This window comes from Megalobrama amblycephala, linkage group LG14, assembly GCF_018812025.1.
Source record: "Megalobrama amblycephala isolate DHTTF-2021 linkage group LG14, ASM1881202v1, whole genome shotgun sequence".
Lineage (NCBI taxonomy): Eukaryota > Metazoa > Chordata > Actinopteri > Cypriniformes > Xenocyprididae > Megalobrama > Megalobrama amblycephala.
In genome coordinates, this window is record NC_063057.1 from 933232 (window position 1) to 956802 (window position 23571).

Here is a 23571-nt window from a genome sequence, read left to right on the forward strand (position 1 = left end):
TGCATTTTTAGAATTTATGCGAATCTTTTATGCGATATCCCAAAATGTGCATAAAAATAGGTGGATGAAAACATAGTTAACTAACGCAGACCTTATTGTCAAGTGTTACAGTTACATTGCATTATTTGCATTACAGATCTGCGCCTCTAAAAACACAACAAACTCTTCCAAAGTACATGCTTCAGGACAAACTGCAATGTGAACCAGATCAAAATTCTGGCTACTAGAATGACCTCTAACCCACAAGCAAACAAACACTTGGTATCAACGCCACAAAATACCGAATCCCTCATGAACTCCTGAGGCGAAACGCACACAATCTGCCCACAAGTAGACCACAGATAATCTTCACTGCAGTCAGGACTATGTCAGACCCTAATACTGTAATCGTCTGGAGTTTTTCGTGTTTTGCGGTGCCCTTCCCAGTCAGCGGTTGGAGCACAAAGAGGGAACGGGAGCAGGTCATGATACACACGCCACGGGCCAGCGGCAGCACAGTAAAGCCCAAACCACCAGCAGCGTCCGCAACTAAACATAGCTCAACCTCAGCTCAGACAACCTCTCTCTCTCTCTCTCTCCGCGGACTCAGATTAGCTGTGACGCTAAGCACACAGCAGTGGGCTGAAAAATTGACCGCCGCGCTGAGTTTGGAGCACGTTCATACACTCGCCAAATTCCTCCACATGAAGGCCTGACTTAATTATCACGGTTTAACACCACAACAGAGCTGTGTCTCCTCGGCTGTTTTCATATTTGGCTTTTAAATGATAATATTAATGTGCCTGAGAGAAGTTTATGTAGCATTTAAGCTTATGAAATAACAGTCATTTGCAGTGTTGGGTATCACCGTGTGCAGCAGTGACGCGACGGGGCAAGTTTTCTGGGAAAGTATGTGTGCATGTGTGTGATTTTTGCCCCCCCCCCCCCCCCCCCCCCCAAACTGGTGTGAATCACACAAAAAACACTGTGAAAAACGAATAACATGTGATTTTCTGTTTTAAAAAAGAACAGGCAAGTTACTTTGGCATACGGTTTGATATAAAACCCCACAACCCACACTTTGCGAGTGTGTGTGTGTGTTTTGAGGCATCGTCTAATTTCATATGCAGCATGTCTTGTGTGTGTGTGTGTGTGTGTGTGTGTGTGTGTGAGGCGGTAGTGTTGACTACTCAGTGATGTCAGAAGCAGCCCTGAACCTCATATATATATATTTTGAACATTCGACTGCTTCAGAAGTAGCAGAGGAGCTCAGCAAGTCAAGACAACTTCAGACTCGAGTCTCAGCATCTCTCTCACCTGCCATCAGGACAAACCCAGACTGATTTCAGGACAGTAAATCCAAAGACTTTTGACCAGCAGAAGAAATATCCGTATGGATTGTTAAGGCAACTTTGTGGACTGCCGTCTGAATCACTACAGTGAGTATTTTTCATGTCTTTAAAGCAGTCTGTTTGTGAAATATTCTTCTTTTTCTTTTTCTTTCTGAGATGACATTAGTGTAATCCAGACAATGGTCTTATTACTGAGATGTTTCTCATTCATGGCTCAGGAAACTTCATGTGGTAGTTTTATTTAGTTTATTCCAAAATATTACTGAAGCAACTTATAATAGATTCATTAACAAGTCATTTTAGTATCACGTCAGGTAGCAATAACTCAAAATGTCTGCAATATGCTCTCTTTTATGTATCAACTTTGATTTAGTTTGTTTAGGGAAATAAAAACAGACAGTATAGAGCGTTAAAATATGGATATTCGCTCTGTATAGAGTTTCATATTGAGGTTTCTGACTGCAGGTTTAGACTGATGTACGCTTCAGATAAACTTACAGTCATTTTAGGATCACATCAGAGAGCAGTAACTCCTTAATAAACTCCACATTTTCATTTTTTGCATGGCAGTTTGGACTCTGCTTTGATTTATTTTGTTAGGCGAAATAAAAACCTACACAAATGAGTCAACAGTAGGGAGTATATATGTGAACCATTCACTCTGTGTGGAGTTTATACTGAAAAATGTTTAGCAGATTTAATAAATGAAAAAATATGCATTAAAAAAGGTTTTTATTTGGATAATTCAAAATCAACCTTTCTATATCAACGGGGATCATTCCCTCTGTGTGGAGTTTAATGAGAAATGTTGGAGTTCAGATTGAGATCTCTGACTTTCCATGGCAAATCCGAGCACAGTTTGAGATGTTGTTGAGATTTCTTCTGGAACTCTGGAGTTGAGGGTCTTTTCTCAGGAGAAACGGGAGACTCAAGCAAAAGAATATTAAAGAGATCTCTCATGTGAGTATTTCCACAGGCTCTCACAGAAACCCAGAGTTCTGATGAAGCACGTGTGAATCCTAATGAAGTTCAGCTCTGGTGTGTGTGTGTGTGTGTACAGCTCAGAAAATATCTTGTTGTTGTGTGTTTGAGTTGGGTTGCGATAGAGATGACAGTAAATCATTGATCCTCACTGATCAGATCAGATGGGATCTTGATGAAGAGATTCAGCTGAAAATGAAGTCATGGTGCTGTCAGACATCTGTACATGAACTCGATGAACTCTTAAAAGATCCGCTTTAATATTTCAGATGTTTCTCATGAGATTAAATGGAAAACAAGTCCTCTTATTCATTCTCCTAATTCTCAGATGAGTCTCCTCGAGTGCTTCACAACAGATCTCAACAGTGTCTTACACGTCACTCAGGTTTACAAGGATTTGCCATCGAAAGTCTCTAGCTCAATATCAATACATCTATGTATATCTATATCAAAATATCTATATAACTCAGAACTCCATTAAGTCTCCTGAACTATGAAAGACTAAACTCTGAGCAATATCATTTTCTGTATTTCCATTTCTATATTTTCCAAAAAATTGTGTATATATATATTAGTTCTGTCAATTGTCAAAATAATTAATTGCACATTTTCTGTAATTAATCTGTATGAATCTACTTTTTTTTAAATTTCTGGGAATGAAATGAGTAATTATAGCTGTTTACTGTATTACAGTATAATTGAAGCCATCATTTTAAACATTTAATAGGCTTTAAAAATAATACAAAACATAACAACTGTTAATTTCAGTGAACTTAAAACAGTCTTAATAACATAAATATAAACATAAACATCACTTAAAAACATAAACCCAATATAATAAATTAATAGCAGGGCTCAATGCTGATATATATATATATATATATATAATAATCACACATTTTTTGGGAGTCTGGAGTTGCTGATTAGATGTGTGAAGACTTAATGACTTTCTAGAAGTCAGTCATAGACTTTATTTTCATAGCTTTATTTACGCTTCAGACTCACTGTATCATCAGGACTGGTCATTCATATTCAGATATCAAGTATCTTCAGTAAAGTATCAGAGTAGCATCTCTTCAGCTTATAGCAATGCATTATAATCTCAAGAAACAAACTCTGCTTATAATTACTGAATGAAAAATAGATCCATTAATTTGACAAAAAGGGTTTTCAGTTTGACGTTCTGTTCGGTGCGAGTCTGAATCGTAAAGTAAATGGTGTGATATAATACTTTATGAGTCCTGGAGAGAACTGAGAGAAGTCCACAGAAAAGACACTAAATGCAGCCAAGACGCTGCCGAATGTGACTTAAATCTGGGACGAGGAACAATGGGGATATTTTCTGGTTTAACCCTTCGTGCACCAACACTTGAGCCTTTAACCCTCAGTTTGATGGATCTGTCCGAACCGTTCATTATAATGTGACTGATAGGATGCAACGATGCAGCAATTAAATATTCAGAATAAGATCAGGAACATGCATCGATTTTGATTTTACAATGGCTTAAACATCTGGAAACATTTTCACGGACAGATCCTGTAAAGTTTAATTCAGATTTAACTGTAAATGTGAATCGTCGCTGTACTCTCGTTTAATTAAACCGCCCTTCCCGTATTGAATCTGATACAGTCGCCCTAATAAAACATCCTTGGATGGAGAGAGAGATTACACGACGTGAGAGAGAGAGAGACGGAGGAAAAAAGCAGTAAGATTAAAAGCGAACATTTGTTTTGTGTATGTATGCCTCTCTCTGCCAAAAGCCAGTAATTTTGGATGAATCTAAAACAGCTTTCCTGGCGCTGTCCCCACTTCACGCCTTCTGCCAGGAAAGACTTTTTTCACCTGTTTATATGCAGGTAAAGTATACTCTACAGAGTGCCCCCGAATGAGGTCTTTTTTTCCAACTCAACACGAAACCCTTATATAAGTGTGTGTGTGTGTGTGTGTGTGTGTGTGTGTGTGTCGGTGGACCACAGGAGCTGAAACAGGTAGACAGGACCTGTGTGACTGAAGTGGAACTTTAACTACATCAGCATGTAAACTTGAAGGAGCCTGTAAAATGCGAGAGGCCCATACATCACTCTTTATCATTAGTGCACTGTTGCCTGCATGCAAAAAAAAAAAAATGTTCTTCCTCAGTGTTTTTGTCTTGTTTTCCATTACAAATGTCTACAATCTTAAATTAAAGAGGACCTATTATGTCCTTTTACAAACCCTTGATGTAGTTTTTGTGCTCTACTAGATTGAATGTTGATTATTTTCCTCATATTCTCCATTGTTGCAGCTCCTCTCTTCCCAGTCTGTCAGTAACACTCTGTTTAGTTCCTGTCTCTATGAAGCCCCTCCTTCTGAAAAGCACAATGTGCTCTGATTGGTCGGCTGGAGCGGTGTGTTGTGATTGGTGTTTGGGAAATGTCCCGCCCCTTACCATAACTGCCAGTCTCAACACACTACTAATTAACTCAACCAGGCCCCGCCCCTTTATTCTGCGCATGAATTATTTAAATGAGAGACTATGGAGGCGTTTCAGGGAGTTCAGAATGATATAGAGAATAAATAAGTAATTTTGCTTCTCAAGTAAAGAATATTTGTACTGGAAAACAAGACAAAAGTACTAAGCAGGAACATCATGTTTTGTGTGAATCAGGTACACAAGATTACAGGCACAGGTAATAGGCAGTCAGTGACAGACACACACACACACACACTCACACAGACAGTAATAGAGTTGTTTTGTAAATAGGATCTTTATATTGTTGCACAGACCTTCAAAGAGAAAATCGGACTGCCTTGAGCTAAATGACGTGAGAAGTTCTGTCAAAATCTGGTGCATTTGCCAGCGTTAGTAAATACAAACACATTTGTGTGCAGCAATGTTTTTTTTTTTTTTTTTGCAGAACACATCTGAAGCAAATCAAAACCCCAATTACTACACAACGTTTAGTGAGTTAAAGTCAGCATGAAACTACTTTATTTTTGTAATCTGATGTATTTCTGTGTAAATGCCAATGATTAAAAAAAAAAAATCTAGGGGAGGGACTTGATCTCAGGTGTTGGAAATTGATTGGATCATAAAAAAGTGGGCGTGTCATTGCAGAATGAATGGAAGGGAGGAGACTGATGACATCAGCTAACAAGAAAAGTTGTTTCAGAGGTGGAGCAAGTTATTATATTTTAATAATTATTATGAAGACAAACACTTTTTATGTAATGTAGACTGATGAATCATTCACAATAAGAGCAGGAACATGTTTTAAGAAAGTAATTCGAGTCTGTTTTGATTTCATGTTGACTTTAAACACAATCAGACAATGACTGATGCTCACTGAAACAAGACCGGCATTTCGTTGTTTTGTAAACAGGTCGACCTTTAAATTATTCCACAGATCTTCAAAGAGAAAATCTCTCTGCTAAATGACGTGAGAAGATCTGTCAAAAATATATTGGAGATTAAATAAACACGTGAATTACTATGACTGGCTTTTTTTTTTGTAAAGTCATCTGAAGCACTTTGTATTTTGTTGTGATTTAAAGTCAGCATTAAATTAAATTTGCTCTTTTTACCGCTTGTCACATTTTCCATCATCCTATCATTTCCTTTTGGATAAAATCAAGTACTTGTCTGCATTGAGAAATGTTTATTTTGGGGATTTGTTTTGGGACGACAGTGGAGTAAACATGTTCCACTTATTATACAAAAATATTCGACTGCAGAATGTGATTTTTACTTGTCTTGAAAAAGGCAGTTGCTATCAAGTGTTTAATGGGACCTCAGAGGTTGTCGTGGACATTAAACGAATGTTTAATCAGCCGAACGGGAAACTGCACTTGTCGCTTTTACAGTTTATAGTCATGCTCTTGCAAACTATTCCAACTCAAACTTTCAGGGAAAATGTTTTTAAATAAAGACAGAAAGAGTTGTTGAAGCTCAGTGGTAGTGACGTTGAAGTTGTTGTAGTTCGTTTATAGCCTATGTTTAGATTTTGCCTTAAATTGTGTTTATTTGTGAAGATTATCATGATGAACAAAACGTTTAAGAATCATAAACTTTTTGTCAGTCACATCTTATTATTCAGCAATAATCCAAAAGCCAGTGGGAGAATCTCATTGGGTTTTTGTCAAGGGAACCACTTCAAAATTTTACGTTTAATTCAATGTCAATTCTTTGTACTTATTTATGATTTTTTTTTCAGTTTTTTAAATTCCGTCATCACTGCGGCACTCAATTTGTTACAAATTAATGCTGTCAATCGATTAAAAAAAATTCATTGCACATTTTTCTGTAATTAATCGCAATCGCACCTAACATTAAAGTTTTTAATCTATTTTTATATCACATCATTTATTCTCCAAATTAATATAGAAACAACATTAACACAGTATATTTTAAATCTTTGATCTAACAGGTATAAAAATATATAGAAATGAAATCAAACACTTCAGGCTTCATTACATAAATTATAAATTAAATCCTTATTAAAGCTACAAAAGTTATTCAGTCAAGAGCAGTGGGTGATTTTCTCTTTGTCTTTTGTTCTTTGATGAACATTAATGACACAGCAAGTTTATTAGGCTGCTGTCACTTTAAGACCTTCCACTCATCCGAAAAAACAGATGCTGCGTTAATAGCATTACATATTTTTAACGTGTTAAAGTGAAAAAATGAATTGCATGTGTTAATGTGTTAATATTTATTTTTAAATTGTCTGAACTTCTGATTCATTAGTGAGAGATCAAACTGAGGATGTGTCTGATTTAATTAGAAGGAGGGAGACAGAGATGAGAAAAGGCCAAACGCATCAGCTGGGAGGAATTCCTTGAATTCTCCGCACAAGTCTGTGGGTGGGACGAACACTAATGTAAAAGACAGCTGTGAAAATCAATTACTCTTGTTAAATGAGAAGCCGTGATGAGTCACCCTTCTGGGAAAGAGGAAGTCGGATGAGTGCAGATGTGACAGACAGATGGACCTTTGAATTAACACTTAAGAACTGCCAGTGTCCACAGACCAAAATAGTTCAGCAATTAATTTAGGGTGATATTAATACATACAGATCTCTTTTAAGCATTAAGGTAATTGGTTAATCATTTACATTCTTCTACTCACCCATGTCATTGCAAACCCGTATGATTTTTCTTCTATGGTGGGGGAAGGGTCGTCAAGCTCCAAAATGATCGTAGTAGTAATACATAAAGAAGACTTGAGTGCTATATTCCAAGTCTTGTGAAGTCATACAATAGCAAAATCACAAAATACTGTACCTCTCATTGGCTCTTATAGTGGAAGTATGAGAACCAATTGTGTTTGGTTATGCCAAGTCTCAACACATCTCAACATCCAGCAACCAATGCATGGAACCAAGTCCCACCCAACTTTTTTTCGTTTTTGATAATCCGTTACACTCATGGAAGTAAATATCTGTCAACCTCTCACATTAGACCTTACTATCTAACGTCTTCCTCGGCTAACCTGTTAGTTAAAACTCTGATTGGAAAATTCAGTGAGATGTTTGTATGATGATCTGGGCTGCCGGGGGCCGAAATATCCAGCGTCACACATACACATTTTATAAAAAATAGAAAGTTCGATGCAAAAAACCCCAACAACTTACTGCTCCAGAAATCTGCTGAGTGACGAGTGCTCACGGCTGGCCAAAGCTAAAGATCAGGGAGTGCGGAAAATGTCTTTGCTTACGAGAGCTTACGTGTTTCTGAAATCTGGCACCGAAAGGCCAACAATAGCCTTCAGTCAGTGTTCACCACACACACACACACACACACACACACACACACCTGCACACACTGTCAAACTACATCACCTGCGGAGGTTTACAGCACACATGACTCCCTACTAACACAAAATGTCAACTGACTTACTTTCACAGGTTGAAACGCAAAGCAGATCAACAGTTTGAAGATACTGTGTGCTTGAGTTTTAAAGAAAGAGAGAAAAGTTGTTTTCTGACTAGTTATGAAAGTGGCTGATGTGACAGTTATAGAAAGCTGACTGGCTTTATTATCTTATGAAATACAGCTGTAGTCATTGCATTCATTTTATTTATAATGCAATGACTAAATGTCTGAAATTCTTCATTTTTGCAATGTTAAGACTATGTCTTAAGAGCTAGTCTGACTAACAAGCAGTTAACCAAGAGGTGATCTGTCTTGATGCCCATTCACCTCAAGGACAATAAAGATATAGCTCTAAAAATCATTCTGAATGTAAAAGAGTAGCATCAAAACTATAACGATTACGGATCCCGGCACATGACATGCAGGAAAAAAAATAGTAGAATGCACGATTTAGCAAATCGAGGGAATGAATTAGCATTTTCTTGCATGTCATGTGCAGACGATTACTGCACAGAGGAACAATATCACTGGAATCACTTCTAGAATGTTTTTTTCCCAGATGATAAATGATCAGAATCAGAATCCATCCTGCTTTGAAGAGCTCGAGCATTTAAAGAGGCAGACGACAAAACTGCAGCACAAGCTTAGAATAAACAGAATAATATCATGCGCTGGTGTCGTTATCATTATCGCTCATGGTGTGAACGGATTAAAATGAAACCATGCACATTTAGCTGACATTTGTGCATTTGGCAGACACTTTTATTCAGAAGGAACATGCATCCCATTCAAGGTACACAACCAATTTATGTTGTAATGTAACTGACTCAAAGTTATTGTGCTAGTCTAAGCCACTCCCAGCTAACAGGGAACGTTCTCAGAACGTTCAGTCAAAGTTATGAACAAACGTTCTTCCAGTAACATTAATAGAACATTCATTCAACGTTATCTGGTCTTTAATAATGTTCTCAAAACATCAGCACAAAATACATCATTCATGGAACTTTTTATTCATTTTTTAAAATGTTACAACTTGTTTCAGAACATTCAGAGAACATTCAAAAGTAACATTCCCATGATGTTTGAAGAATGATACAAAATAACATTTTAAAAAACTCATTCAGAGAACTCTCAGGAATAGTGTTTTCGTAACTTAATGGGAACATTAGCGAAACGTTCTTACAACATAATTTTGTTATCTGGGCTGGTGCTTTGGTGATTTCAGTGGCTATATAAAAAGATCATTGGAATAAAGAAGGATTTAAGATGTCAACTGAAGAGGAAAGTTGATTTTGTTGATGATTTTGAAGACAAACTTCTATCTATTTTGACTTAAAAATAATTGTAACTTGCTTTGATATTTAGTTATCTAATGACACTGACAGATGAATGTACAGAAGAGTCATGTGTGTGTCTGCTGCACACTCTTAAAAGTTCGTTTGATTATTAAAATGTTCTAAAAATGGTTCTTTGGGGAGCCCAGATGTTTCTTCTATGGCATTGCTGAGTGTATATGAGAACGATTTCTCCTGAAGGAGTGCTGCCACATCTGTCTCTCATGTAAACATAGAGAAGTTGGCTCCTTCTATATGGACAGAGTCTTTGTTAGGACTCCCCAGCCGTCACCTCCCACTCGCTGTTTTACCTCTCCTCCCTCTCTCTCTCTCTCTCTCTCTCTCTCTCTCTCTCAACCTGCACAGACAGTTTAGAAACTTTCCCATCACAGTATTGGTGGGTTCATCTGACTCCTCTATAACAGAGCGGAGTCAGTCAGTGCAGGACAGACCACCTGGAACACACACTCGTTCACCCCACACCGATCGCCTCTGGATTCCCATTGGGCTCACTTTAGACAAGATCATCTCAGAGAAACCAAAGGACGTAATGCTGAAGGACGCGTTCACCTGGACCGACCGCAGCGCTCATTGATTTGTTTGTTTGTGTTTGATCGCAGCCTGGAAACTTTGAGGAGACTCGCAGAGCTCTGTCTTACAGGACAGAAGAGACGGAGACACAGACATTACTGTGAGTACACTTCTCTCTCCTGTTGCTCATCATGGGCTTTGAGGTTTTGTTGTGGACTTACTGGAATTCCTCTTTTCTCTCCAACATGCTGAACTGGTTTAAGTTTAAGCTCTCTGAACTCTTCTTCAGTATGGGCTGGGAGAAAAGCACTCTTGTAAATAAAGGTTCATCAGTGTTCCCATGAAGAACACTGTTTTGTTTTCAAATACAAATATCTCAACGTTTTGAAATCAAGATACATTTACTGGAGAAGCAAGTTTATGCTCAAAATTATATATAAAAAAAAAAATCTTCCAGTGGGAAATTAAAATGGAAAACAAGATCATTTTAAGACCCCACTGGCAGGTATTTTTCTTGCTAAATTTTGATTCTCCAGTAAATATATCTTGATTTAATAATGTTTAGATATTTGCTGGAAAACAAGACAGAAACACTGAGGAAGAATCACTTTTTGCAATGCATGGAACTTTTCCATTGCAAAAAAAGATACTTTATAGTGATTATTAGAATGTTCTTCACACTAAGAAAAAAATGGTTATTTTAAGAACTCTTCACTGAATGGTTCTTTGGGGTTTCGTTGCATATTTAAGACTTTGAACATATTCACAAGGACGTAGAGTGAACAGAACATGAATCATTCACGTGATCTTGATGAATGTGATGTGTGTGTTTGCTCAGGTCCGCTGAGGATGAGGATGTTGTGTTCTAGAAGGGTTCTGCAGCAGTGGTTCTTTGCTCTGTTCTTACTGTGTTCTCCTGTTCCGCACCACGGCAGGCCCGTCGATGCCCTCAGCAGCCGAATGTAAGTGTCTTTGGGTGTTTTACTCCACATCAGTGATTTTTGGACACGTCTTTTGGACGTAATCACCAAGCATAAATATTACTGTTGCTCTTAGAGTTAGTGATTTAAACAAACTGCTAAATTTCAGTATTAAACTCGAGCATGAAACTGCATCTGTGCAGTGGACTTGTCTTGTTGAAGAGAAGTCAAGTCTCTTTTATTTCTTTAGTGCAATACAGATTGGTTCAAAGCAGCTTCACAGTAATAATTTCAAGTGCCAGTTCTACAAAAGTAGTTTAATGTTGATTCAATAGTGTAAAGTTAATCAACTGAAGTGAATTCGATTTCAGCTGTAAATCAGTTCTACAGAAAGCAATAGTGTCATTATTCAACTCAATTCAGTTCAATGTTGATTCAATTCTGTTTAGTATTGTAAAGTTCATCAATTGTGTGGCAAATTCGATTTCAGCTGTAAATCAGTTCTACAGAAAACAATAGTGTTGTAATTCAGTTCAATGTTGATTCAGTTCAGTTCAATAACAGTGTCAGTGTTGCAAAGTTCATCAATTATGAAACATCTAGTGTCTTTATCCAGCTCCAGGTGTGTGATCAGACTTATGATTTTCACCTGGCGGATGATAAAACGATGATCCGAGACATATCTAGAAACCAGATTATCACAGCACGGACTCTTTTCATGCCAAACAAAAAGAAACAACCAATTGCACACGGATGTTCTCTTCATAAAATGTGTAAATCTGGTGATTGTTGTTGTGCGTGTGGCGTTTGGCTGTAATGCACTGGAAAACGCTCCGGTTTGTCGATCGTGCTGGGAGGTGTTTTGATAGTCTGCGCCCACCTGTGTGTTTGCTCAGGGTTTGAGGGCGAGCGGGACGCGGGGCTCTAGGGATGCCACCCAGACGCTCCGCGGGCCACCTGCTGCACGCACAGAGATGCTTTTGTGACAGACGCTGTCCTCTGATAGCGAAGCACGAGAGAGAGACGTAGAGCGAGAGAGAGATTGCTGATGCAAAGTTAGGCGGCAGCCCAAGTCAAACGGGCCTCTCCCGCTGGAGTATATTATGCCGAGCCGAGCAAGCGCGCTTTTATGTCCTGCGAACCCCTCAGCGGGGCCCAGAATGCAAAACATGCTTCCATGAGCTTTGGAAAGCCGTGCTCCCCCCGCCGTCTGCGATCCGCTTGTGCCTGCCAGGACCTCCCTAACTTCATATCGGCTTTTAATGATGTGAGCGAGTGTGTTTGTGAGACACGGTTCGCCCATCGTCTGATGATTGTTGTGCAGCTTGTGCCAGAGAGGCAACTGAATCTGTGTGTGTGTGTGTGTGTGTGTTAGCAGAGAGACGGGACACACACACTTTGGTTTTGATCCTCTCGGGTGATTTGAGACACTAATGCAACGACTGTGACGTGTTTTGTGTGCATTGATGCATTTGTGTTTGGGTTTATTCTAGAAGCGTTTGCTTTATGCACGTTCAGAAAGAAAGTTAATAATGTTTTAATAATGCAGTGCAATTGTGAGTGGAAAAAAGCATCTTTTAGAGTTAAATTATTTGCTTTATATAAATGCAGTGTGTCTGTTGTTTGTCTTTGTTCAGTTATCGTGGGTTTATAATTGTATTTTGGACAATTTTGCAAAGTTAGGGAGATCTTGAAAAGTGATACAAAGTTAATAAAAGAGTGTGATTGCTACTGTAATTCATCCATTTCCAGGCACGTTTCTGATGGGTAAGCATGAAAATGAGTGGGAGTAACAGGGTTAGGCCTCAAATCGGTCCGATTTGATTTGATCGCTCTGATTAAATCTCTCCTAGGAAGAGCTGTGCTTTGTTCGAAGGACAAAGTATCGCATAAATCCAGCCGGTGGCCAAACAACACAAGTTCCTCTTTCAGCAGCGTTCACTTTAGCGCTTTTATCGCAGTGATCTCACGGCACATCAGAAAGGGCGTTCACCGTTTATAACTAGCTAATGCTGACAAGTCCATCTGCTGTCCAGGACAATGCCTCCTACTGGAGTTTGACTTGAACCCAAGCCAGCTGCGCCTGCGAAGATGAAACGCATGGAGCCAGAGATCTTTCAAACCGCATGCATCGCGGATAAGGGTGAAAGCAGGTCTCTCTCTCTCTCTGCCTGTTTTTTTAATTAAACCAGCACAAAGTAGCAATTATCTTCAGGTATGCTAAAAAGGAACAGCTGGAAGGATGCCACGCTAAGAGTTTTCTCTCCCTCTCTCTTTAGTGCTCCTCGTGTAGTATTTAAAGTCAACTAGAAAGTGTAAAAGCAGAAACAGAGGACTTTTTTACATTCATGAAATTTTGAATTTGTTTTCACAGGATGAAAAAAGCACATGGTCATAGATTCTTACATAAACCTCCCATAATTCACCTTTAGCTGGCTGGATGGATGATGGATGGATGGATGGATGGATGGATGGATGGATGGAAGGATAGATTAATAAATCGATAGATGGATGGATAGACAGATGGATGGATGGATGGATGGATGGATGGATGGATGGATAGATAGATGGATTGATGAATTGATGGATGGATGGACGGATAGATATATGGATTGATGAATCGATGGATGGATGGATAGATGGATGGATGGATGGATGGATGGATGATGGATGATGGATGGATAGATAGATGGATTGATGAATCGATGGATGGATGGATAGATAGATGGATTGATGAATCGATGGATGATGGATGGATGGATGGATGGATGGAAGGATAGATTAATAAATCGATGGATGGATGGATGGATGGATGGATGGATGGATTTCCTCCATCCATCCATCCATCCATCCATCATCTTTTGATTGATTGATTGATTGATTGATTGATTGATTGATTGATTGATTGATTGATTGATTGATTGATTGATTGATTGATTGATTGATTGATTGGTGGATTAGCGGATAGATAGATAGATAGATAGATAGATAGATTGGTGGATTGATGAATCGATAGATAGATAGATAGATAGATAGATAGATAGATAGATAGATAGATAGATAGATAGATAGATTGGTGGATTGATGAATCGATAGATAGATAGATAGATAGATAGATAGATAGATAGATAGATAGATAGATAGATAGATAGATAGATTGGTGGATTGATGAATCGATAGATAGATAGATAGATAGATAGATAGATAGATAGATAGATAGATAGATTGGTGGATTGATGAATCGATAGATAGATAGATAGATTGATGAATTGATAGATTGATGAATCGATAGATTGATGAATCGATAGATTGATGAATCGATAGATAGATAGATGGATAGATGATAGATAGATTGATGAATCGATAGATTGATGAATCGATAGATAGACAGATTGAAGAATCGATTGGTAGAGTGATTGATTGATCGATCAATAGATTGTTGAATCGATAGATTGATTGATGAATCGATAGATAGATAGATAGATAGATAGATAGATAGATAGATAGATAGATAGATTGATAGATTGATTGATTTATGAATCGATAGATAGAATCGATAGATAGATAGATAGATAGATTGATGAATCAATAGATTGATGAATCGATAGATAGATGAATTGATAGATAGATAGATAGATAGATAGATAGATAGATAGATAGATAGATAGATAGATAGATAGATAGATAGATAGATAGATAGATAGATAGATAGTCATGAATTTAATTTACTCTTTTATATGTTTTTTACCAGCTGAAATCTTCAGTAAATATCACAGATCTGCAGCACAGGACAGGAATCTTAAACACCTGAGTAGGTGGAGCGTGGGCTTCACTTCTGACGCTTCATTATTGTCTGAGGACGCACAGAAACTGGCTTTGGGCTTTTATGGAAAAGGTTTGCTCTCTCAGGACGTTCCTCGCTCATAAATCTGTCCGAGTACATTAAGAAAATAATAAGAGGTGACAGAGGAGAGGAGAACACAAGCTGCCAGGAGGCGCAGCATTATTTAGGAGCCACCGGAGAGGAATAAAGCCACTTTCCAAAGAAAGGAAAACTCATCGTTCCACGCCTGGCAAGGAATTATCTCACGGATCGGTTTAACCAGCCTGGAAAAAAGGGCCGTTTGTACGCCGGAGTATTCAGATGCTCCAGAAGTTCAAGAATGCAGCATCATTTACCTGTTAAAGCAGAAGCAGAATCAATGAGCTTTAGTTAGTTGTAGGTGATGGAGGTCGATTTCTGTCCGGAGATGCATGGAAATTTAGTGCCTTATTATAACACGGAAGGAATATACTTTCTCCAGGGACTGTGGGGTGTGTTACCGTGTCCTGGTTTGATTCATGCCCTCTGGTGCCCCCTTGTGGTGCGCTTTAACTCTCACCGCCGGTTGAACGAGTGGATATTTTGAAACAGCACTGAATTATGCTTTACTTTGGCTGGAGCGCAGCACTGGCTATGAGATATGCGTAATTGTTTCAAGACATTTGGACTGAGCCGAGCATCCAAAAGTGCACACGGTAGCAGAGAGCCGTACGGCTGCTGGCTGTCAGGAACGACCGCGCTCAGACCTCCAAATGATTTAAGCCGAGACACAATGGCACCATTAATTAGAATTATTGCAGTGAGTGTTTAAGCATCAGCTAAAGCCTGTGATTATTGGCTTTTGCCACTTTCGGCCCGTGACAGTTTTGATGTACAATGTTTAAAATCCACGTTGATGACTGTGTCAGAAAACGGTTAAAGAGCCAGTGTGCTTCACTTCAGCACTCCTGGTGGTTTGTTTGGGTTAGATGCAGGATCTGGAAGCGGAGGCCCGGACGGGTGAATACAGCACCAGCGAGGTGTTGGATGTGGGCCAGACCTTCTCAAACCCCCTGGATTTAACTAAAAACACATTGAACAAGGGCGACAGTACAAACGCTCACTGATCAGACCAGTGGATTACGGTTAAAGGCACCATGTCGGATCGTGTGTGTGTGTAAATGTAGAGCTAATGACATTGCAGCAATTAGAAACATTTAAATATTTGCGTGGGAAGCTGAATGAATTCTAGAAGAGACACTCGGATGAATCCGGGAATCCGATTCAGTTAGTAATACAGAGGTCACAGGGTCAAACGCAGCATTGAATTTACTACAAGCTTGACTTATTCTGATCTTCTTGATTAGTTTCTTTGTCTTGTTTTTCAGTAAAAAGAGCGAAACTCTTAAGATATTAAGACTTGATTACACCGATCAGGCATAACATTATGAGCGCTGACAGGTGAAGTGAATAACACTGATTATCAAGGCTCATTGATGCACGTGGGGATGCACCAGGATGCACTATGGGAAGAAGGCGAGCCGGCGGAGGCAGTGTGATGCTTTGAGCAATGTTCTGCTGGGAAACCTTGCATCCATGTGGATGTTACTTTGACACGTACCACCTACCTAAGCATTGTTGCAGACCATGTACAGCCTTTCATGGAAACGGCATTCCCTGGTGGCTGTGGCCTCTTTCAGCAGGATAATGCTCCTGCCACAAAGCAAAAATGGTTCAGGAATGGTTTGAGGAGCACAACAATGACTTAATATCTTCAGTCATTTTGCTTCTCCAGTAAATGTGTCTTGATTTAAGAACGTTAAGGCAAAAATACTGTGTAAGAACATTTTTTGCAACCATTGTGATACTGCATATATTATTGGGAATTGATTAGATTGTGAAAAAGTGGGCATTGCAAATTAAAAATAAAAACTTGGTGACATCAGCCGAAAACAGTGTTTTTGAGTTGCGACCAATGCTAATTCTCTGTCGTTCTTCTCTCTACCAGGAAGCGTTCGGTGACACACGCTCAGCTGATGCACGATAAGGGCCGGACACTGCAGGATTTTAAGAGACGCATGTGGCTGCAGGAACTGCTGCATGAAGTTCACACGGCTGAGATCCGCGAGGCTCAGCAGCCGAGAGGCGGCATCGGTATCGGCAGCAGCGGAGGAGGGGGAGGCGGCTTCACCGTGCCCGTGCCGATGGGTGTGGGCGTCTCCATAGGAACAGGCACCGCCCATCCGAAACCCGCTGGGGGCACCAAGAATCTGCCAATCAGCTTCCGTCTGGAGGACGAGGAGGGTACCAACCTCCCGCAGGAAACCAACAAGTCGCAAACATACAAAGAGAGCACGATGAAGGCCATCGGCAAGCGGAAGAAGAAAGGACGTGCGGGGAAGAGGAGGGAGGGGGAAAAGAGGAAGAGGAGGGCCCGTTCACTGGGCCGATCACCGCTGGAAGAGTTCGGCAGCGGCTTCCACCTGGAGTGGCGGCCGTATGTGGGCCAGCAGGTGGCGCTGCACTAAAACACTGTCAGTCTTTGACAACGGTACGTTCTTTCAATTGTCTGCTATGCTACAAGATACTCATCATTAAAATACAATGCTAATACTGTGTCATGTCGGATATTTGAGTTGAACATAACCGCAAAATCGTAATTACGAGTAGGAAAATTGGGATTTTTTTTGTAGCCCTTAGTTTCCGAGAAAAGTGAGAAAATATGTCAGATGCAATGGATGCAGCTGGTAAATTTGTTCAAATGAATTCATTTACGATAAAGTTGCATGTACAAAATACCAAACGCTGAAAAAAATTTGATTAAATTTTGGTCAAAAATATTATTTAATTAACCGAAAAACATTTATAACCACAAAACTTGAATTTTATACAGAAAAAGTCACATTGCGGAAGTTATTTGAACGTCGTAATTACGATTTCCCAACGCGTGAATGCGAACTTAAACGCACCATTTGCTACATTAAAATATTGGAAATCTAAAAATGGTAATGGCTTATTCAAGCCAAACTTCACTGAATCAACCTAAATACATTAATTTATACCAACAAAGTTATTTTTTAAAGGTTAAGTCAAGTAGAAATTGCTCTATAAGTTAACAATTGCACTTTTTAAAACATACATTTACTTTAATGAAACCAAATATTTAATACCAAACTGCATTAAGTATGTATTTTACAATAAAAACCTAATCCTAACTTCTGTTGCTGATTTTCAAAACACTTTTTCTCTTTCAGATCCGTGAGGACTTTTGAAATGGACACCTAAATGCTCATGTTACCGTCCACTGTAAAAGTGAGAGGAAAATATTTATTGTCTGTAAATATTCTCAATGCGCCCGAACAGTGACAATGACCAATAACGATACTGCTAAAGCATTATTACAGCTCCACGGAGCTACAGATTTGGATCCTTGTGAATACTTTGCTTTGTTTCTTTTTCGTTTCCTTTTTATTCTTTTTTTTTTTTTTTAGGACTATGCCTCTATTACGGTGTCAGAATTCCTGTAATTTATTTTGTTTGAATGGTGTATTTATTTTGTAAAGGTATCAAGGTGCTGCTGACCTTCTATATTTTTGTACTATAATGCACTTTAGATATATAAATATAGAAATATATACAAGTAATTTTGTTAATGGACGTATTTTGTGGTTCAGTTGAATGAAGAAGACTATAGTCATGGCCTTGTGTTTGCCCACCTCTCTGTTTCATTGTATGTTCGACAGCGTTGGCATCCATGTTTCTGTGTGTCTGTTCCAAAACCTAGTGAGCTGCCTACCTAGACAGCATCATAGATTCATTCCCAATTCATCCCAAATATTTTCCTTTGCATACAGACAACAGCATTGTCAAAACGATCCCTGTTCACATGAATATGTGAAAACAATTTAAAATGCTGTATTCAGCTGTCAGGCCAGTAGATGGCGATGTTGCTTTGTAAAGAAAGTACGCGGCAATAGACTGAACACGTAATACGCATGACGTCACCGTTTTCACAAATTTGCGTTTTTGTTGTTTTTGAGACGATAATGGTATCGCTTATCGCCAAAACGCTGTTGTCGTGTAAATGAACGGCTAAAATGCATAAAATGTTTTCGGTTTTTAATTGAAAACGGTGTTGTGCAAACGGCCCCTAAATGTGATGCATATATACATACATGATTCCTGCACTCAAATAATCATGACATAGTTTGCATCTGTTTGATTTTATTTAAACAATTTATTAAAATTGCTTAGAATCAGCATAAATATGTTCATTGTGTAAAACACTTAAATTTATTCAGTTAAATAGTACGAACACAAGAATCGACTAAAAGCGCTGTATTCTGCTGCCAGGCCAGTAGTTGGCGATGTCACTTTGTAAATAAAATATGGCTAGCTGTGGAACAAGAAATATTAGATTAGTTAAAATGGATTTATTGATATATAAACCTGATTATTGTGTACTTAAAACACATTCAGTTTATTAGTACAATTACAGGAATCTGACCTGTATTATTGATGTATGACTGACAAATATGCATCACATTAAGTCGAAACATAATGAAAGGACATTTTATATGCAAATCAAATACATAATCTTACATTTAGGCCTTTTTTTTTGGAGTGAAGATGACCAAAATGAAATGAGAAAAATGTAATTCATTTATTTTATGTAGTTTAGCTTGTCAAACTCAATAGTCTCCTTTGCACGTCGTTGTTTTATTAGAGCGTTCCACATCCGCTATTCAAGTTCGGATGCAGCTCACTAGGGTTTGGATACAGGCTTTTGTATATGTGTTTATTTTGGGTTTCTTTCCTGCTGACCTGGACGAGCCCCACATCATCTTCATCCACCCTCACATCAGCCTGAGCTTGAGTATCGAGAGCGCCTCCTACAGCTGAGATCACAACCACACCACGATCTTCTGTACACGACCAGCACACGTTATAGAATAACTCTTGTTGTTTTGCACTGAGAGAAAAAAAAAAAAAACCCTGTACTGAATGAATTAAACATCTGACTTTTCCTGCAGTGTCCGGACTTCTGTGTGTGTGTGTGTGTGTGTGTGTGTGTGTGTGGTATATTTGATTGTGTGTAGTATCTCAGGTTCAGAGAGTGTGTGACAGAACAGCCAAGAGTTTCACCCACTTACTTCTGATGTTGCTCCTGTGCAGACGGGAAAAATATTCCACGGTGGAAAATGTGTGGAAAAAGCTTCTCGAAATGAACGGACAGCGTTTGAACTGGAGTCCATCCGCATGGCCGTTGGATTTCAGAATGGAACTAAAGTTGTCAAAAGACTTGTGGAAATCCAGATCGCTGATTAAGGCCAAAAACACTTTCTGCGAGCACGCGAACACTTGGCGGTCCGGTTAAATGCACTTACTGTGTGTTCTCGTGCTACTGTGGTGGCAGCAAACCTCAGCACTCGAGGGGGCGATAGAGTTTCCTTCAAATGTTTGTACCGTTAAACCAGATGTGTTATTTCTCAGGTAGCTGCTATAAACATGTCAACAGTTTAACTCAGTGAGATTCTCTTAAAAATGTTGCTCTGCCATGACTTCAGTTGATCTGAACGAGAAAACTGGCTGTAGAAGCCAATTTATGCTATGGAATTCGACAATTCAGATATAATATATATATACACTGCCCAGCCCAAAAAACAAAACAAAAAAAGTCACTGTTTGGGTTTAAATAGGCAAATACTGATAAATGTGATGTTATTTCCATCAAGAGGTGCATCAATGGTTGGTCAAGATCTTGTACTGACAATGCAAGAGTCGAGCACTCTGTAAAGTCTCCTCCAGCACATCCCAAAGACTTTCAATGCATTTAAGGTCTGGTCTTGTTTTCTCATGAGCTAAAATAAAACTCTAGCTTTATTCAAGTTATTTGCATTAGAAATGGGTTTGCAAGTACAAAACTCAGAGGAACGTTTCCCATGTCCCTCTCTCTCTCCAAGACACCAAAACCCAGAGCATTAACATTCAACTTTTCCATGGCAGAGGGGGGTCTTGGCACTTGGCATGCTGGGAATTAATTCAAATTCTCTGACATTTATTTGTTTGCCTTTGATGAAAGTCACACAAGCAGTTAATGAAGGCTGAGATCAGCAGTACGGATGGAGCTTCGCGCTGCTGGGATTTAGTCGTTTTCCCCACTTTCCGCCAACTTTTACAGGCTACGAGAACTATTTACTCACTTTGAGATCATTTCAGGATAACATACCAACAGATTTTCCTCCTCGGAGGCTGCGCGCACACTCATCACGTGGATCAGGATCAAGTCAGCATGTAGTCGACATACTGTAAAGTGACCCCCACCAGATCCGATGAGTTTAACACGATGTAAGCGTGCCGGGAATGAGGTACAGTCAGACCACACACACTCGACTCAAAGAGGTTTACAATAAATCATATATTTGCTCTAGAAAATCAATCAGACTATCACATTTCAGCTGATTCACTGTTGCATTCGGCAGAATAAAGAGTAAATTGAGACTTTTGCCAAGGTCTCATACGCTTAGATGCTCAAAGTTGTTGTTTCCGCCGTGGAATAAAAAATAAAAATTGACTTTTTATCTCTGGGTTAGGGTTAGGACTTCTGTTAGGACAATTTTAGGACTTTTTGTTCTTGCAATTCCGAGTTTATATCTCACAATTCTGAGAAAAAAAGTCAGAATTATAAGTTTATATTCCGCACTTCTGACTTTATTTTTCACAATTCCGAATTTATAACTCGAAATTCTGACTTCAATTCTGTCTTTTTTCTCAAGTGCGAGTTTATATCTCGCAATGAGATATAAATTCACAATTATGGTAAATGCGTCTTTTTATCTCACAATTCTGACTTTTTTTACTTGCAATTGCGAGATTATATCTCAGAATTTTGACTTTTTTCCTCGGAATTCAGACTTTTTTTCTCGCAATTCTGACTTCTTGGAATTCTGACTTTTCTCTTGCAATTTTAATTTTTTTCTTGCATTCTTGACATTTACTCGCAATTACGAATTTATATCTCGCAATTCTGACTTTTTCCTTAGAATTCTGACTTTTTTCCTCGGAATTCAGATTTTTTTCTTGTAATTCTTATTTTTTCTCAGAATTCTGACTTTTTTCCTCGGAATTCTGACTTTTTTCCTCGGAATTCTGACTTTTTTCCTCGCAATTCTGACTTTTTCTCTCGCAATTCTGACTTTTTTCTCGGAATTCTGACTTTTTTCTTGCAATTCTGACTTTTTCTTGCAATTCTGACTTTTCTCTTGCAATTTTTATTTTTTTCTTGCATTCCTGACATTTACTCGCAATTACGAATTTATATCTCACAATTCTGACTTTTTTTCCTCACAATTCTGACTTCTCAGAATTGTGATATAAACTCATAATTGTAAGTTTATATTAGCAATTCTGAGAAAAAATGGCAGAATTGCAAGATTTAAACTCACAATTGCGAGGAAAAAGTCTTCTATAGTCTTCTGAGCATTTTCCAACGACTGAGAAACAAAATCCAGTACACAAATCTTGTATATGACTAAATGTACAAGAACTCAGTGAAGGAGGTGAGCTGATTTCAAAGCTTTTCAGACTAATAATCACCTGTTGTGACAGGCGGGTCAGAGACAACACAGAGGCCTCGGACATTATTTCAGAGCTGGCAGGGCTTCTGTGGAGCCGCCGCGATCCTCCGGGAGGAAAAGCAGGATAAATAATCAAACGGGAATGAAACCCCACCTGTAAAACTCTATCAGCGTGTGGGAACAAGACGGGGAGAGAATGAAGCCGTAATGGTGGAAAGTCTGAGTGTTTCTTTGATGTTCTGCAGGGAAAGAAAGCATATCGTCAAACACACTTAAACTCTACACTTCAGAGTATAAAGAATGGACGTGCTTTTCTTGAGTCTTCGGGGGGCGATGTGTGTTATTTAATTGACCTAATTACTGCGCGAACCAAAGGCTGATTTCCACATTCAGCAGAGTAATTTCATCGGTCGCACTGGCTGCGGTTTGTTCTCGTGAGGAAGAAACTCATGACTCGAGTCGGTACCGGGAGTTTTCGCGCTGTCCGAGTGAACTGGATCGGACAATTACCTCCTCCAGCAGGGAAATCAATCGGGCCGCAAGCGTGGGAAACATCTGTACAATTTAGATGGGCGGCTGCTGCCGAGCCATGAAAATTACCCAGGATTATTGGTTCAGAGGATTTCCTGCCAAGCCAGCGGCTCTGTACCTGCGCGCCACGATCTTAAACACCCTGTGAGGCAGTTAGTGCCTCGGACAAAAATGAGGCAGTGTGAGTGAGCGGATTGCTTTTCAACACGGGTCCACGGATTGTGATGAAAAAGCTTTCCGTTTAAACAAACACTAACGGGCCGACAGAGAGGAGGAAAAAAGGGCCTTGGCTCTCAGGGCCGTGTTTTAAATCCCGGCCTCGAATCTTTTAATAACAGAGAGCCGAGTGTGATTTTCAGAATTGAATATTTAAAAAATACCTCCCAACTCGAATCTGCTCACATCAAAATGCCTGCTGTGTGAATGGTGCGAATAATTAAAATGATATTGACCCAATTAAATGCCTTCAACTTCAAAAAAGTAATCTTTAGCAGATAAAAAAGTCTTTCTCTTCTGGTAATCTTATATTTCTTTAGGAGCATATTTCCCCACCACATATCCAATAAAAAAAGTCGAAAAAAATTAAATTATTAAAAAAACCCAGGATGCTCCATTCTACTTCCTGTTTGGACGCATCTGCAGACGATTTCAGTGAGTCTTTACTCCCAGGAAAAAAGGGACAAAAGCTGTCACTGGGACGGTACCCTTAC

At 39.1% G+C, this 23571-nt stretch overlaps 1 protein-coding gene across 4 annotated transcripts in view; it reads left to right on the plus strand.

Annotated features, from left to right (window-relative positions):
• Window positions 1-19785, plus strand: part of pthlha (parathyroid hormone-like hormone a) — a 56339-nt gene extending 36554 nt beyond the window's left edge. For all 4 annotated transcript variants that reach the window (XM_048156307.1, XM_048156306.1, XM_048156308.1 and 1 more), the window contains 5 exons: window positions 1234-1418; window positions 10121-10191; window positions 10870-10993; window positions 16762-17304; window positions 18008-19785. In XM_048156307.1, coding sequence (XP_048012264.1) covers window positions 10881-10993; window positions 16762-17281 — 633 coding nt within the window. In that variant the 5' untranslated portion in view covers window positions 1234-1418; window positions 10121-10191; window positions 10870-10880 and the 3' untranslated portion in view covers window positions 17282-17304; window positions 18008-19785. The remainder of the gene's footprint in view (window positions 1-1233; window positions 1419-10120; window positions 10192-10869; window positions 10994-16761; window positions 17305-18007) is intronic.
• Window positions 19786-23571: the final 3786 nt, after the last annotated feature.